Below are 18,126 nucleotides of genomic sequence, written 5' to 3'. Positions count from 1 at the left end.
CTTTCTTATACCGAATAAACTGGAAGTAAGGAAAATTGTTTTTTTTTTGTTGGCAGGAGTTAGCCGAAGAGCAGTGCGGGTGAGTATAAGGTATGTGATCAAATTCAGAACTATTCTGGGGATAAGGATAGCATTGATGATCTGAGAGGTTTTTTTGGCCTCTTTTCCATGCCTAGATGTGAAGTCAACAAATGGCAGGTTGCAGACAAGACAGCACATACCCTTTTACCATCAACAATCCTAGGATTCACTCATTGTTTCCCTAACAGCCTCTTTTAGCCTTTCAACCGCATTCTATTTACTGCCACGGGCTAGAAGAGTGGTGTGAGAAATACAGTACTCAGAGAACTTGTAGACCAATAGTTACTTGTTACTGCTTCTGGCTTATGACCCGCCAGGCCAAAGTTGCAGTGCCGAGTATACCAAATGGCAAAATCTGCGACCCCCAACTTGTCCTTCACTCCCACAGGGATGATTCAGGAAAATGCACTGCTGCTTGGTTTGGTGTATAAAGTACAAAGATCATCACAAGAGGTCTTGTCTTTCACTGTATAAGCTCTGGAAGAATTATGTATAGATCTGAAGACAAAATGTCAAAAGCCTTTTTTCACAGACATAGAACTTTCTCCAGAAGTAATGGTAAGAGATTATCATTTTCAGTGGAACGTTAGATATTATGGTACGATTAAGTTGGACTTTACAATTGTCCAAGAAAATTACTTGTTAGATGTTTTAATTAAAATGTATAGTTATTGTGTTGCATGTTTAATGGTTCTTTGGGCCATAATACACTCGTCAGTAATATACTTGGTATATAATAATATAACCTAAATCGATACAAGGTTGCCTACATTCGAGTGGCAAAAATGTAAATAAATTATTGGTCCTCCTACTTCACCTCTCCAACCAGTTCCACCACATAGGGAACCCACTTCCAAGTTAGATAGCCGTGACAAGGTCTATAAATAGCAGCAAATCTTTAGGCTGAACTTATACTCAACTCATACATGCCCTATCTGTACCAGCTGACTGAGATACCAACATAAATGTTTGTCCACAAAATGTGTGGAATGCTTTTGGCTGACTCCACACAGGACTATGGAAAAGACACCCCATTGCATTCATGCTGTGAAGCCCCCACTGGTTTTGGAGCGAAGGTATGTAAATATTGGCCTTGAAATGCAATGCCTGACATATGAATGGCCGGACAGGCATGATTTCACAGTTGAGGCCTTCAAGCTCTGGAATGCTGTCGGCCTCACATAATAGCACTGCATATAGTAATGTCCTTCTGCAGTCCCTTAAAAATCATCTTCAACTAGTTCTCTTTCTGCAAGGTTCTCAAAAGATGTTTCTATTTGTAGAGCTCGTGTTACAAATAACACCCTTTTGTTATGCTACATATATTTACATAGATTCATTAAAATGTGGTTCATTGTGGTAGAGAATTCTACAGTAATGAAAGACAGATAATAATTGAAACCAAATTCATCTAAGTGAGTGCTTCTGGCACTCATTTAGATATAGTGACAATATACCGCAATGCCGCAAAAATGTGGTGCATGCTAATTAAACAGCCTTTACCTTTCGAAGAGGTCTTGTCTTTCCAGGTAGTGTTGGTGGAGTAAAGTGTTGCGGAGTCCCTGTGGATATACTTTGCTTATGACTGGTGAAACCTTCCATCTTCTCTGCACATCTTGTACTGTTGTGCAAGGCACCATGCCTCGGTGAGTCACAAACACTGGCAACCGAATCCTGGTTGCTATTAGCCTCCTTGCATACATGACACGGGTTCTCTGGGTCTCTTAAACAACATTCACAGTGTTCAGTTTCTTTTTCCAAATACCTCCTACAGTCTGCTTCCATTGTGGTAGAGATTAGATCTGGACTGGACCCCGACATGCGCCGCTGTGCATGATTGCTTAGTGGGCTCCTCAGAGCAGCAGCAGGGCCAAAGTATCTCAGGTTATTAGCGCAATTTGCTATGTCTTGTCCATGAACGCTTAGACTGTGGTGAGTACTCGGAGTATTGAAGTTATGGTGATTTTGATCCTGCTCTGGTTGCTCAGTGTTATGTTGTTGGTTACAACGTGAAGTGTTGCAATATTGCTGTTGAGAAGATGGTTGCAAAAGGTCCTCTTGTAGAGACTGATTTTTTAATGTTCCCAGAAAATCACTGTGGCTGCCTTTGCTGTTAACACGCCGATGTCTTGTTTTGCTCCGGTATCGGCCCTTTCCAGGTGGTGTTGAGATTTTTGGGCTGCCAGAAAGTGGTGAACAACTAGGTGCTACTTCTGTGCTCGGTATGCCATCAGATTTCAGTAAATCAGGGCTAAAATTCAAACAGCACTATTAGTAGATTTATGCATTATACAATCAATATATTATTACTAATGAAAGCAATTTCAAATGCAGAGACAATATCCTTGTACATACCAGTTTGGTTTCACTGGCTACAAAGTATTTGTTGTTTGAGAGAAAGCAAAACAAGAATGTGAGATACTGCCCAAATAAACAATCATATCAAAGTGCAAATTGCCTGTGTGAAGACTGTTACTACCGTGATTTAGATGGGGAGTAACATTTTCAAATTCTGCATTTTTTAAGGGAAATTGTAATGTGAGAGAGGGGTGAGTCGTTGACTATGTGTTTTCACATTGGTCCTTGGGAGAGCAAGTCCTAGGGGGTACAAAAAGGTACAGTGAGGCCGGATGCCTATTTCTGCATTGTAGTGGTGGCTTTCACCTATCATGTTGTGTCAGACGGGGCTGTTGATCAGTGGCGGCTAACAGAATTTGAAAATGGTGGGAAGTGCGCCATTTTTCTCTCCATATTGCATCCATCTGCAAACTTTACATCTCTCCTGAATGCACCTTCTCGCAACTCCTTCACTTGACCACCATCAGACACACAATGCACCCACTCTCGTGTAAACACAATTTTGTTTTAAATCCTTTCGCCTTACCAATATTTTGACAGCTGTGCAACATTTTCACACACATTTGCATAGAATCACAATTGCAATTAGAACACATGAGCATTGCTCTGCAGAGAGGCTAAGGTCTGGATGAACATGTTATCTGAACTCTATTCTGGCCCACTGACAGGCGCTGGGAGAAACCTGCACTGCCCTCAGCCTCAACTCCAATTGTGGCCGTTATAAGCACATGGAAGCAACTCAGTTCAAAGTACATATTAAACAACATTGTTATGTTACACCAAAATTAGAGAAATAAAACATTCTGGAGCTATCCAAAACTCTGTGAAATATAAAAAGGAACTAAAATGCTAACATAGACAAACACGATCGAATCAAGATGGCCGACGCAATTCTCACACTCTTTCCAGTCCCACAGGGAAATAGTGGTAGGACTTCATCTCCCACTGCTTAAATAAAATAGGAGAAGGACTTCTTGAAACCTTTCCATTCAATATGGCACCGACTAGGACGCCGTACAAGTGTTCACAGGATTAATCCAGAGACATTGTTTTCCTACGAAATTGGTGAGTGTTCTTTCTTTGGGATATTTAATAACCTATTTATAATGGTACTCATGATATCTATATGGCCTAGTAGATTATTCTCTTCTAGTATACCATTATACACTCGCTTTCAAAATACAAAAGTCGCTACAATATTGCATATACTTTACTTGTTCGATGCTTTGTACATTTCACTTGTAAGCATCTAGTCAATTATGTATCAACCCCAGCATCCTCTTATCGATTTATGAAAAGTTGCCTCGAGAATACTTATTTAAAAAAAGTGTGATTTTCATGTAGGTATTTGAATTGACTTGACATAATAAGCTTCCTCTTGAGGCTCTTGATATAGGATCTGATAGACTCAGAACATAACATTAATTTTGCTCACCTTGTGAACATAAAAGTGAGATTTCACATAGAAAGATATAGAGAATATTACAATCTGTCTAAATCCTGTATCAAAAAATCAACGAAAGACTTTTTATATCAAGTCAATTCAAACATCTATCTGTTTCGATATGGGAAAATTACATAACTCCTGCAATATTAGATGACTTATCTATAAAGTCCTCTTATTATAGGCTTGTATCATATTTGTTACCTATATGTTCAAATAATTGTTAATGAGGAGACTATGCACTTATGATATATTGTTTTCATTTAGATCAATCACATTAATTAAAAAAAATACTTATTATGAACAATACTAGGTATGATACTTTTTCACTTTAATGATCACTGTAAATATTCTTTTGATCAACTCCTATCAATACATAAATACTAATGGGATTGAAACCAGTCACTTCTCTCTGCCAGCACCATTCTTGCTTTTAAAACCGTCACAACTTTATGAGCATGAACCCTGAACATCTTTTTCTTATGGACACCCATCTACAGGTTACTTCACAGTTTTGGGTTAGGAGTATGGGACTATCGCTTGGAAAATGATCTTTAGCTAAAGATTACCTTTTTTCTTTTTGTCTCTTCTATCACTGAATCAATGGGCTATTCTATGTTAGTCTCTTTACTTTGCACACATCTTCATTCTCTTGACTGTTTTACTATCTGTTTTAACCACTATTTATTTTTTGCAGCCTTAAAAAAGCCCCAGGTGCATCTACCACAAGAAGGCGAAACACGTGTCGGCTGTTTTCCTTCACATCTTTAAGATATCTACATTGAACATGACTTTTCCAGATATTTCTGATCTTTAAGTCCAACTGTCATCAATGAATGCATTTAAATTGATCGTGCAGATTCGATGCATCATCATTGACTATAAACTGAGGCACTACCAAAACATTGATACTTTATATAAGTAGGTTATCTACATTTTTGAAGTACTAAATTGCTAACATGCCTTAATGTTTTTGGCATTCAGTGTTCATCCATGTTTTTACCAGTAAAGTTACAGCAAGCAGTCTGTGTCCGTGCAGCTCACAATGGAGGTGCTGAGAGGATCAATGAGGGGAAAGGACGGGTGAAAGGATAGGAGTCCCGTGGCTCAGGCTGGCAAACTGCACGTGTTTAGGACCCAAACTCTCCAAAGACTTAATGTTGTGTTTTTGACACAGATCACAGTCTGCAGTCCCACGCAGACAGCATTGCTGTCACACATTGAACGTTCACACCCTGTTAAACAGCAGCCACTACAAATCTGTTTAGAAGGCAGCACTGGCTTGAAAGAACGTCCAGTCACTCTTGGGCCCTTCATCCAGCAGCTGCCTCTCTCCTTCCTCCTGGCAGTACAACCCCTTTGCCCGACCTCCCTGTGCTACAAGTGCAATGTTCAAGGTTAGGAGCCATGCAGCCGCATCGTGGCCCTGTATCCAAGGCCTGGGAGGATACAGAGAGCTGCCGCTTGTCGGAGATGCTAATCTGTGTGCACCTGCACAGGCAAACCACACCCCTCCCTGTGACGTCTAAGAAAAAGGTGGCGTGGTGAGGCAGCTTTACACATAATTGACAAGCAGCCCCGGGAAGTACAGGCTGATGCTGGACTTACCAGGGGAATTTTAAAAATTGAACATTGCTTCGTGTCATTAGTGAGCGGTAACTGAGGACCCCCATATATTACAGGGAAGGTCTGGCACCATGTGAGCCCATATAGCAGCCTTCTTAAAGTCTGTGACCGAACAACCATCTCAGTGGCAAATGCTCAGAAGCGTATGTCTCATGAAACTACCTGGCGTCCGTTAACACAGACGTCGCATCAGGCAAGCAAGGCACTGACTGACACATGTGGATGGTAATGGCTTTTTTGCAATATTAAATAGTAATTCACATGGCTTGCGAAATTAAAAGGGTGGCGCCCCTTAGCCCACAGTGAAGAACCGCCCCTGCTGTTTATAGCTGTAAGCAAGGAGCGGGTGTAGAGAAGGCCCTCTACGCAGTGTACTATGTGAGTGATTCCATTGAATACTATCTGTGACTGTGGTTGTTGGAAACAAATATATATAATAAATCATCCATTATAAGAAAGCTGTGAACGACTATCCAATATAACATTTTCTATTTGATAAGATTCACCAGTCAGTGCAAGAATGTGTTCTGTTTATTAATACAAACGTCAAGATTAAGATATCATTGATTCACATTGAAGCAGATCAAAAACACATTACAATAACAGTACATAATTTTCTTCAGCCTTATCTCCTATTGATCTCAGTTTGTTTAAGATTTCAGGATTAAAGGAGAAATAACCTTTATTAACAAAAAGGAGTGTTGGCTCGTGGAGCAGTGGCTGCGACAAGAGCTCAAGTTTCAACATCCCCAACACACGATTCACTAGAATTAAATGAGAGAGCCTGCATCTCACTTACCCTCCTGGCAAATGTTATTGCCACTAAGAAGGCTGTCCTGATGGTGAGCATCCAGAGGGGACAGTTGTGTAAGGGCTCAAAGGGAGCACACATGAGAAATGTGAGGTCCAGATTTAAGTCCCACTAAGGCATAACAAAGGGCGTAGGAGCATACATATGTATAAGCCCTTTAAGAAATCTATGTACAATAGGTGATTTGAATAATGAAGGCTGATTAGGCAGCCAGAAAGATAGCCTTTGAGAGTGCCCACGGCAGAGCCGTAATGGGGAAGGGATAAGACAAAGAGAAGAATGTCAGAAAGAGAAGCAAAAAGAGGATTAATAGAGCTTTCTATACAAAACGTTTCCATCTTAGGGGAGGGACACCTGGCAGCCAAAATAACTTTACAGACTTCAGGAGGAATGCTGAAGGCTGTCAACTGTTGCCGCTCAATCTCCACGCATGAAGGCACAGAGGGGACAGGTTTGGGTGGAGAACCTTCCCCTTGTGCTGCAACAGAAATCCTTCCCAAAGGGGCAGCCAAATCGGAGCATCAGTGCTCATTTTCAGAAGCTTGGGATACCAGACTCTCTTTGCCCATTCCGGAGCCAACAGGATTACTTGGACCTGATCATTCTTGATCTTCTCGAGAACTCTGGGCAGAAGTGGTATGAGCGGAAAGGCGCAGAAGAGGCCTGAAATCCATTAATAGTGTTGCAAAGTGAGTGCAGCCATGGAAACTCCAACACGCAATACAGCAGACATTGTGCGTTCTCTTCGGAGGCGAACAGATCTAACCAAGGCTCTCCCCATTGCTGAAAGAGTCCTTGTGCCACCTGCAGATGGGGACACCATTTGTGATCCGCTTGGCATCGACAGCTGAGTTGGTCTGCCCTGGCATTCAGAGAACTTGCCAGGTGTTGAACCACCAGGGTTATGTACTGCTGTTCCACCCATGTTCAGAGATGCAAGGCTTCCCGACAAAGGGTCCACAACCCCACTTCGTCCTGCTTGTTGTGGTACCACACTGGAGTGATGTTGTCCGTGAACACCTGCACTATTTTCTCTTTGATAACAGCAAGAAATGCCTTCAATGCTAGACGGATCGCCTGGAGCTCCAGTAAGTTGATATGGAGTCCAGATTCTGCCTGGGACCAGAGGCCTCTGATCTCCACCTCTCTCAGATCGCCACCTCAACCCAGAAGTGAAGCATCTGTCATTACTGTAACCTATGGTTGAGGAAGGGAGAGGAGTCTGCCTCTGACCCAACTGCGGTTCACTAACCACCACTGCAGATCTTTTGCAGTTCTCTCCAAGATCTGAATCATGTCGGTGAGATTCCCCTGATGCTGTGCCCACTGGAAATCCAGGTTCCACCCAGAGCCCTCAGATGCCATCTGGCATGTTTTACTAGCAGGAGGCCATGAGGCACAGCAGCCTCAGAGTCTGTCTCACCGAAATCCAGGATAGAGGTTGAAACGTGTAAATCATAAACTGAATATCCTGGACTATCTGCTCAGGAGGATGGACCTGAAACTGCAGTGTCCAGAATGGCTCCGATGAAAGGGAACATCTGAGAGGGAGTCAGGTGTGACTTTGACATATTTATGGTGAAGCCCAGCGAAGGCAGGAGATTCGCTGCAGTCTGAAGGCGGGTGACAACAATCTGGGGCGAATAAGCCTTCAACAGCCACTAGTCAAGATAGGGGAAGACTGAAACCCCTAAACTGCTCAGATGAACTGTGTCCACCGCCATCACTTTGGTCAACACCCGAGGGACGCTGGTAAGGCCGAAGGGAAGCAAGGTAAACTGAAAGTATTTGTGGCTCACCTTGAACTGCAGGTAACGCCAGTGGGAAGGCAGAATGGGGATATGAAAATACACACCGTGAGCACTTTGAATTTCTCCTTTTTGAGGAAGAGGTTGACGTCCCACAAATCCAGAACAAGGCAAAGGCCCTTATTCTTTTTGGTTATCAGAAAGTAGCAGGAATAACAACCACTGCCTACTTCTTATATCGGAACACTTTTTATGGCTCTCTTGGCCAAGAGAGACATAATGTCCTCATGGAGCAAAACTAAGTGATCCTCCATCAGCTGTACTTTCGATGGAGGCATTGGGGGAGGGAAATACTGGAAAGGGAGGGAATAGCCCTTCTGTATGATATGCAAGACCTATTGGTCCGATTTTAAGGACTGCCAGCGAGGGAGATGAAATTGAATCCTCCCTCTAAATGGACACACATGGTCTTGCAGAATCAACATAGAAGGGCTTGGATGCTGTGGAGGAGGGGGACTGGGTGTTGGACAACTTCTGGCAAGACCCGCTGTGTCTGAAGGTACCACGCCCGCATCCCCGCTCAAGATGTAAACCTGGCAGAGGACGGTGTATGGTCTGTGGGTGGTGTACCCCGCCCCTTCCAAAGCCTCGAAGGGGGCAATAGACAGACTGTTGCAAGGGGTTGCCAAGAGGCCAAGGACTTGGTCATAGCCCTGGAGTCCTTAAACAGCTCCAGTGCGGAGTCTGCCTTTTTGCCAAATAGGCGGGACCTATCGAAGGGCATGTCCATGAGGTTTGCCTGGACATCCCCCGAAAAGCCAGATGTACGGAGCCAGGTGTGGTGTTGAAGGGCCACCTTTGATTAAATTGTTCTACCCAGCAAGTCAGTTGTGTCCAAAACCACAACTAATGGTAAATTTGGCTGCCTCTCTCCCATCTTTAACTGCTTGTGAGAGAGTGCCCCGCATGTCCTCCGAGACCTGAGGCAGCACCTGCACCACTGTATCCCATAGAGTATGGGAAAAACGGCCCAGTATGCATGAGGTGTTTACTGACCTCCGTGCTAGGCTGGAAGAATAGAACATCTTTTTCCATACCTGGTCCAGTTTCTTGGATTCCCTATCCGTGGAAGCGGAAGGGAAGGCGCCATGGAAGGTGGAGGCTTGGACCACCAAGCTCTCTGAGGTGGGGTGCTGTGTAAGGAAGCTAGCATCACCCAGAGCTGGGCGATGGCAGCGGCCAGTTGTTCTATTTACAGGTGCCCCTGTGCTGGGTCTGGACCAGGTCTCCAGCAGGACATCCAGGAAGGCTTCATTAAAGGGTAACATTAGTTCCGATGTGGGAACCCCCAGCTGAAGCACCTGTGTCAGGAGGGTAGTCCTGACCGGCACCGTCGGCAGATCTAGGTCTAGTACCTTTATTTTTCTAACACTGAGTATTTTCTTTTATGTGTGTAAGTGCTGTTTGACTAATGTGGTATTGCATGAGCTTTGCTGGTCTCCTAGATAAGCCTTGGCTGCTCATCCACAGCTAACTCTAGATTGCCTGGCTTCTTGACACTGCCTACACTATGCTACTAGGGGATACCTGGACCTGGTATAAGGTGTAAGTATCTTAGGTACACACCAGGCCAGCTTCCTACACTCTGAACCGTGCCTGGAACATCGATGTTCCTGACTCACCTCATCAGCCTACGGGCAAAGTGAAGTCGAAGTCCACTTGGACTTCTTCTTGTGCCTCTTCCCCAAGTGCTCAGAGGACCTCGAATGAGATGAAGAGGTCTTGGGTCTCCTGGAGCGGTCGTGCAACCTTTTCCTCGTCCGGGACCGTCACCTCTATGGAGTTGCGAACGCTGACATCAACTGCCATTAGCATCAGGGACTGCTTCCTCAAAACTTTTGGAGCCATGGCCGGCAGTCGGAACATGACTTTGAGTCGTGGTCTCCGTCTAAGCACCAGAGACATACCTGGTGTGGGTCTGTCACAGACATGGCACGGTGGCAGACACCACACGGCTTGAACTCAGTCTTCCTAGATGTCATCTTCCTGCACTGACAAAAATGTCTTCTTGACAAAAGGGTCAAAAACAGGTCTGTCAAAAAAGACAGAGGCTAGCTTGATTCCAGATCTGTGCTTTAACTGGCACGGAAGGACCACAGACTGCTCCGACAACACCACGCGGATCCGAACCCCACGACCCGATGGGGCACAGAAAATATTTATCTGCAAAAGTTCCAGATTCCAAGAGGAAATTCTAAAGGTAAGGAATCTGCAGCTAGAAGTCTCTAGCAGATGTATGAAGCACCTCTTCACCAAAGCAACAATCATCTTTTCCAATATCTTATATTCCACATTAGTCATTTATTGTGACCTATGCAACCCACATCTTTCTCACTTTATGGTTTGGCTTGGGTAGTACAATTATATTAGCATCCCTCAGGGTCATGGGCTGTAACGGTTTCGCAAGTGTCTCCTTATAAGCTCTGCTCTTTATATGCCCCCAAAAACCATGTCTAAAATAGCATCCATGCCCCTTCAAGAGCTCTTATATGGCCCTTTCTTGGTAAGTCATTTTGATCCAAGTCTTTCAACGCTCTTAGCAGTTACGCAGAGCAAACAATTCTAGCATGTTTTAACAGAGGCGCCTTTGAGGTATTCCCTGAGTGGTTTCTAATTTACGTGATTCCCAGATGCTCCTATATATGGGCAACTCGCATTCCAAGTGGCCATGGCTCTCATTTTTATCATTTTAAAATGTATATTATTTGTCCCTAACTGTAAATGCTTAAGTCGTTTTGTGGTTCAGTGTTGATTTCATGTCACCAATGCAATGCTTTAAATAAGTGCCAGTAAAATGTGAGTTAGGTGGACAAAAAAGTCACATGTATGATGTATTTAACTGGGAATTTTTTAAACAGCTATTTCTTTTGATTTTTCCTGATATAATATTCACGCTGTTCTTCCAGCACTTACCTTCACTAGATGGATTGCCCATTTATGGACAAAGCTACACTCCTCTAGTAAGGAGCCTTAAGTGGCAGACCTCTATTTTATTACAGGTGGCTATTGTAGGTAATCAAAAAGGAGTAGTAATGAAAAAGGCATGTATAGTATTTAATGGTCCCATTCTTAAAGACTTTACCAGAAATTAAACATTTGAGGAGGCAATATAGACTGTTGCTGGCAGACTGGCATGTCCTTGTGAAGGCTTCCCATTTGAAGCAGAGTGCACATTAAGTTGATCACTTCTCAGAGCATTTCATACTAAGAGGTGGCTGCAGGCGAGTTATAAGACATACCTTTAGGCTTTGTGTTTTTTAAGCCCACTAACTTTTTTTACACAAGTAGAACTTACAATCCTTGATTTCAGCTATGCTATTATTATACAATGCATTATTTGCAGGTGACATATAAACATATAGCTGAGTAACAGTCAATAGATGGGTTATTTTCCATCTATGATTCCACCTGGAACCTTGAGGTGAAAAACAAATTTTTTCATGGCAACCCATGTACAATTTTATGACATACATGCTCTCAAAACATCTCCCCTTCAGCTGAGCAGATTTAGAGGTGTCACAGGGGAACCATTAAAAACAAAGCTTTAAGATCTCTTGCGGTGCCCCTTTCCTGGTGTCCTACTATTTTGGCACTCTTCTTCCCTTACCTCACCTAAATATTGATATAAAACATGGGGCCCAATCCACAAAAAGTAATACATAATTTTTTTTCCAGTCATTGACACCTGGAAAGCCGCGCCATTCACAGGTTCCCAGGCATACCACTGGCAATGACATTTTTTTACACTGCTGTCCCCAGTGGGCAATTGCATGTACACTGCAGTCCACACTGAGGAAAAGCAGCTTTGCTATGCAACTGTACAGTTTTTAGTTCTCCATGGGGAAAACAAAGATTGACGGTTGTTCTATTACCCTTCCGACCCCAGAAGTAGATATATTCAAGCATTTCGATGGAGCAAATTTATACGCATTTCTAGGGTAGGATATAATCAGAAAGGAGCTGTCCGCATTGACAAGCTCAGAAGGCGAAGCATGCCGTGATCTGCTTACTCTAAGTCCATTATGTGAAGTTCATTACCACATAACTGTACACAGTTGTTGCATATACTGTAGTAAATGCATTTGTGCCGGTGATATGTGCTTTTTTGTGGATACCAGATAGCTGTAAATCTAGCGATTTACAGCTGTAAAAATGTTTTTAAGGATGAAAAATACCTTAGTGATTTTTCCCTCTTTGTGTCCTGTTATCCTCCCTCACTCTCACATTTTAGAATTATATTACCTGGCACCTTCCATGACACTCACTCCATTAAAGACCAGGGGGAAATTACGGCTCTCCATCCATTTAGATTCCAGTGTTTTGCCTGGTCTTATGTCAGAGCAGTGAAAAAAAGTTAAATCAGGTTTTACACTGGCCTGATGTCAAAACAGTGAATCTCAAGGCTTCAATACCCATTTTTACACTAATGGCTTTTAATGGAAAAAATAAAAGCAGGAGTTAGTAATTTAGCGCTGCTATGCAACAAACTCTTATTAGCGGAATAATTCATATACACAAATATTACAAGTTCACTGTCTTACCGCTTGCACTGAGCCCCTGGCTTATGAAGTGTGCCTTTTCTTTTCATTAGCTTCTCAACAGCATTTGGGTGGACAATAGGTCTCAGTGGGTACCGCTTGTACGTTCCCGGGTATTTCTTTTCCACTGCTTGTTCACGCCTATAACAAGCAACAAATATAATCATATTATATTTTCAATCAATGCCTTGCTTTGCTAAATATTAAAACATGGTTATAAAAATGACACTTTTTACTTGGAGCTTATATCAGTGCTTTCATTGTGTGCAGTTGTAGAGCTCATTTTCTATTCTCATCTCATTTGCACTGGAATTTTGAAGTGTAAGTGGGGAAAGTATGTTGTGTTTGAGATTTTGCATTTTTATTAATTTACTGCTGGATTTAAGCCTCCCTATATTTTGCCATTAGAGTTATTATGAAAGTGGTCTGGTATGATGCAACAAGTTGTTGCAAAGCGGTTCTGTTTAGGCTGCAGTGCAAAACACTCCTAATGATCTTCATTCAAAATACAGATGTATGCTACCTGCAGCTCAGTGCTTGTGCCACACGCGTGCCCATGCCGCAGGAGGTTTTATTACCTGAACATGACAGCAAATCAATAAGTGGCAAAGTCAGCATTACAGTTTAACTAACTACAAAATTGGGCATTTTTATGACCAAAAATGTGACCAATGTCATGAAATTGGGGAAACTGTTAATAACGTATTTTGAGAGGGAATTAATGGGAAAACATGAACATATTTGCTATTAATACCAACTTTTAGAAAGTTGTTAAAGGTAATCTCACTGTTTTAAAACATGAGGATCTTCTTAAAAGGTAATGAAAGTTAAACTAATTAATTATAAATAGTTTTAAATCGCATGTGCTGGTAGATTGTAATGAAAATCATTTAGTACTATTTACCAACCAAAACACATTTTCCTTGAACAACATTAACGTTTGTAGCTTTAAAAATAGTTTGGCCTGGTGGTTAAAATGATTTTTTACAAATTGTTGTGGACCTTTCCAAAACTATGTTGATGTATCATAAATATTTGACGTTTTATTGTAATCACAGTAACTCAAGTTATTTTAATTCTATGTGCAAATAATGAGTATTATTTTTTGGTTTTTATTCCAAAATTTGGGAACTTATCCTTTGAGAACACTGGTATATATAAATATTGCAAAGAAGAGATAAAGTACACCCTGTCATACATTATAAGGATCTTTCAAGTCACAGAGGAGTTTCTTAACCATATAGAAGTTCCTTTTTAAGGTTATGGAACTCCAAAGTGACTTGCAATATCCTTATCATGTACGCCAGGGGGTACTTTATCTCACATAATACATGGTCACACCATCACCTTTTTCCACAAACCACTTAAAACTTTGGTTTGGAGCTTTTTGATATGAAACAACGAGCATGTTTGCAAACATGAAGATAAAAATAAAATCTCTAGTGCACATCAAAACCTGTTAAATATTTGTTGCAAACAGATATTGGAAACAGTTCGATACAAGTCAGTTTAAAATAAAAAGCTGCAGCAGCTCGGAATGTGTAGAAACATACAGAAAGATGCTAGCTTTTCTCAATCTAACAAGTGCAAAAAAATAAACATATCTCTGCTTGTCATTATATGTTACTAAAAAATAGCAGAAGAACGAAAAGCAATGTTCTATTTTCGCTGCTTTAAACAGCTCCTTCAGTTATGCTCTGTGACCTGACCCGCCCTTCACCTGGCTGCTGGTTCTGGCAGAAAGGCATTGTGACATCAAAACTCGACTGTAATAACTTACAATTTTCAAGTTATAACATCTTTTCTTTATAATTGGCAACTTGGTGCATCGCTAGTTACTGATTATAAGGACATTAGTGAGGTGCATTTATACAGGGATAACAGAATCCCACGTATTATATAAACATTACAGCATATTTATGTTATATTTACGTAACAAATTGCTAAGTGTTGCCCATATTATAAAAAAAAACAATGGAGAAAACCTGCACTGACAGATTGGCCATTCTAGATATGAGGCAATCCTCCAGTAGACCAGAGCAATCAGAGACCATTTTTTTTAAGAACCCTATAACTTTTCACCCAACTTATTTTTATGATGATCACGAACTATATATATATATATATATATATATATTCACTGAAAAAAACAAATGTTACAGGGATGTTATAGTTAGGAAATAGAATTTTTTTTTTAAACATGGAAATTAACTTAAAAAAACAAAGGTTACAGTGACGTTATAATTAGGTTAAAATTTTAAACATATAAAACCATAGGAATTCACCAGTAATAATTACCTCAAGTAACTAAAACTTGTGCCCTAAGGTAACTATAACTCACACCCCTGCCATGCACAGTGTTTTTGTTGAAAATGTTACTGTAAATATTACATTGATATTATCAATGATGTTATCAAAGATGTCATGAGTGTCGTAATTTGTGTGGTAATTAGCAGTGACTGGCGTGGGCACGAGTTTTAGTTTCTTGAGGTAACAGTCTGAGTGGGTCTGTGAGTAGGTGCGTGAGGGTCTGACTGGAGCTGTGAGTGGGTGGGTGCACGATGGTGTGAGTGGGTTTGTGAGTGAGTGCATAAGTATCTGAATGGGTGTGTGAGTGGGAGAAAGACTGAAAGAGATAGAAAGTGACAGGAGTTTTTTAGGTTTTGATATATGACATATTTAGAATGAGATATTTCAGGAAAAATTAAAAAGAAAAATGTATTTGTCATTTAAAAACGGTAAGATTACCTTTCGGTAGGAGCCTTAAACATTTGTAGTAAAAATTTATAAAAAGAAAGAGGGAAACCAGTCCGGCTGGACTCGAACCCTCAACACTCAGCGTGAAGGTGACCTTCACACTGAACTATTTGTTTTGTTTTTGTAACTCTTTTTTTTTTTTTTTTAAAGTCTTTTATGGGCTTTCAGGGACTACTGGGGAAGCCTCAAGGCCTTCTGGCAGTCCCATTGCATCAGCAACCAAAGAGCTGCTTTAAGCAGTAGTGTTGTGGTTGCTGAAGCATTTCATCTCTGTACCCTGCATGAATGCAGGGGACAGAGATGAACGCTTTGGGTTTTGACAGCAGGACCTGCTTGACAGGTCCTGCTGTCAAAAACCGAAGTGTTTGATGTGTTTGGAAAGCTGCTGCCAAGCCTCAGCAAACAGCTATGTACCGGAGGTAGGCAACCCGGGACATAGCAGGAGCCGGCCCTGGGTAGTGACCGTCCCCAGGACCATCAGTGGCTCCTGGAGGGGGGCCTCGTGGACCCCCTCCAACTTAGAAGAAGCGCCGGGGAGGTGTATAGAACTTTCACGTGTGTTGTTTGATTTATTAAACTATAATGTTGCCCATCTATAATAACAACCCAGACCACCTACAGGGTTCCTTGTGATACCTGACTTGCCTCTTGGTTCAGTATTGGGCTTGTTGCCAGACTGAGAAGAGGCATGACTGTTTCTATGTTCATTTTGAAAATTATTTCAATTAGTGTAAATAAATGCTTGCCCATTTAACATCTTTATGAATGTTTGTGCTCTCAGCAACCAAGTGTGGTTGTTCAGCTGGGAGCCGTATGTGAGGTCAGGATGGCCGCATGTGGCCCCTGGCCGTACTTTGAGTATGACATCTGTAGAAGCTTCTCTTCACTTCAAATGCAAAAAGAACAGATGATGGACGGAATGCAGAACAATGCAAACATTCTCCCCCAGTCACAAAGATCTTGGTTTAATCCATCGTTTTTTTGCTCACCACGCCACCCCAGTTTGGACCTAGCCATATGCAAATCAGTCTTGACCCTGTTCCCCATGGGAACAGTCCAGCCTGAACTGGCAGGCCAGGTTCTTCCTGAACTGGAAACAAGAATCCTAGGACCGGTTTTAGGGTATCACCCTTAATCAGCTAGGCTCTCTTGAATCCAGTGGCGCAGTGAGCACGGGACAAACGTCTGGGCATACCCTTCGCACTTGGGGCGACAAATGCAAAAAGAACAGATGATGGACGGAATGCTGAACAATGCAAACATTCTCCCCTGATCACTGTTTTTTTGCTCACCATGTCACCCCAGTTTGGACCTAGCCATATGCAAATTAGTCTTGACCCTCTTCCCCATGGGAACAGTCCAGCCCGAACTGCCAAGCCGGGTCCTCCCTGGCCCGGAACCAAGCATCCTATGACCAGTTTCAGGGTATCACCCTTCATCAGCTAGGTTAGCTTGATACCAGTGGAACAGTGAGCATGGGATCCACGTCTGGGCATCTACCCACTTGGGGGTGACAAATGCAAAAGAACAGATGATGGACGGAACGCTAAACAATGCAACCATTCTCCCCCAATTCAAAGGCACAATTGTGTATAAAAGGAGAACCTGAGACACCACCACTTCATTACACTTCTGGGCCAATGGATACTTTGCCAGGAAAATGGACTGCTACAAGGACTGCCATTCTGCTGGACTGCTGCTCTGAAGGAACTGTTGCCCTGCTGTTGCTGCCTGCTGCCCTCTTGCCTGGGTGAGAAGCACTGGACCTGCATTTCCCGAACTAGACCCCAAAGTGACTCCATGGGCTAGTTTGCGGTCCTCTTGATCTGAAGCCTCCCGGACATAACAGATTTCCAACAACCTTGCACCTGGACTCTACCATCTGTGATTCTACCCTGCCAGGTGGTACCACCCAAGTCCTGGACCCCTGGAAGTGGGTCTATGATGCTTACCAGCTCTTACCTCTGCTGAGTGGCATATCCCCGCGAAGAACCAGCGCATCTCCTCTACAGATTGGGGCATTCTCGAGGAGAACCAATCCATCGCAGGTGCTACGTGGATTGGGCCCAACATGAAAACCTGCACCAGCTGCATAGTCTTCTGAACAGATGAATCACCTGGAAGGCATAGCGCATCTACGGCCAAGGTCCCTACATCTCTCGTCGATGACACCGGACTCCACAATGCAGCTCTTCAGGCGCTATGCATAGCCAGCTGTGCACTGCATCCCGAACATCGGACTTTGCATCACAAGCCCTGTTGATGGGATCCTTGCAGACAAAACAAGACCTTGCATCGCAACTTCGCCGCACCTCAGAACTGATGCATCCCTTGAGCTGCACAGCACATCTCTGACGCGGCTCCACACAGTGCTCCGCAACCAGGATTCAGGGTACTTTGTTCAGGGGACCTAACTTGGTCCCTGTAGCCAGCCCGCACTCCATCGCATTCGGCCAGAACTTGTGACTTTGTCCAGGTACGGCAGGACCAGATATCCCCAGTTGGCGCTTTATGCTTTTAGGCGTCATGCTGCAGTTTATTCTTTTAAAAATCATAAAGAGTTCTACTGATTGGATTTTTGTCAATATGGTCTTGTTTTATTTATTAAATTAAGCTCTATTTTTCTAACCTGGTGTGGAATCCTTTTTTGTGTGGTGTTTTCACAGTTTTACTGTTTGAAGTGTTACACTAATAATTTACACA

General features: G+C 42.6%; 1 protein-coding gene across 2 annotated transcripts in view; it reads right to left on the bottom strand.

Annotated features, from left to right (window-relative positions):
- MAP3K13 (mitogen-activated protein kinase kinase kinase 13) overlaps positions 1-18,126 on the bottom strand; it is a 305,117-nt gene that overhangs the window by 30,480 nt on the left and 256,511 nt on the right. For both annotated transcript variants that reach the window (XM_069225803.1, XM_069225804.1), the window contains exons 10-11: positions 12,670-12,807; positions 1,585-2,332 (exon numbers count right to left, since the gene is read on the bottom strand). In XM_069225803.1, coding sequence (XP_069081904.1) covers positions 1,585-2,332; positions 12,670-12,807 — 886 coding nt within the window. The remainder of the gene's footprint in view (positions 1-1,584; positions 2,333-12,669; positions 12,808-18,126) is intronic.

Source organism: Pleurodeles waltl, chromosome 3_1, assembly GCF_031143425.1.
Source record: "Pleurodeles waltl isolate 20211129_DDA chromosome 3_1, aPleWal1.hap1.20221129, whole genome shotgun sequence".
NCBI lineage: Eukaryota > Metazoa > Chordata > Amphibia > Caudata > Salamandridae > Pleurodeles > Pleurodeles waltl.
The sequence above is the reverse complement of the archived record's forward strand: the minus strand, read 5'-3'. Positions and strand labels throughout refer to the sequence as shown.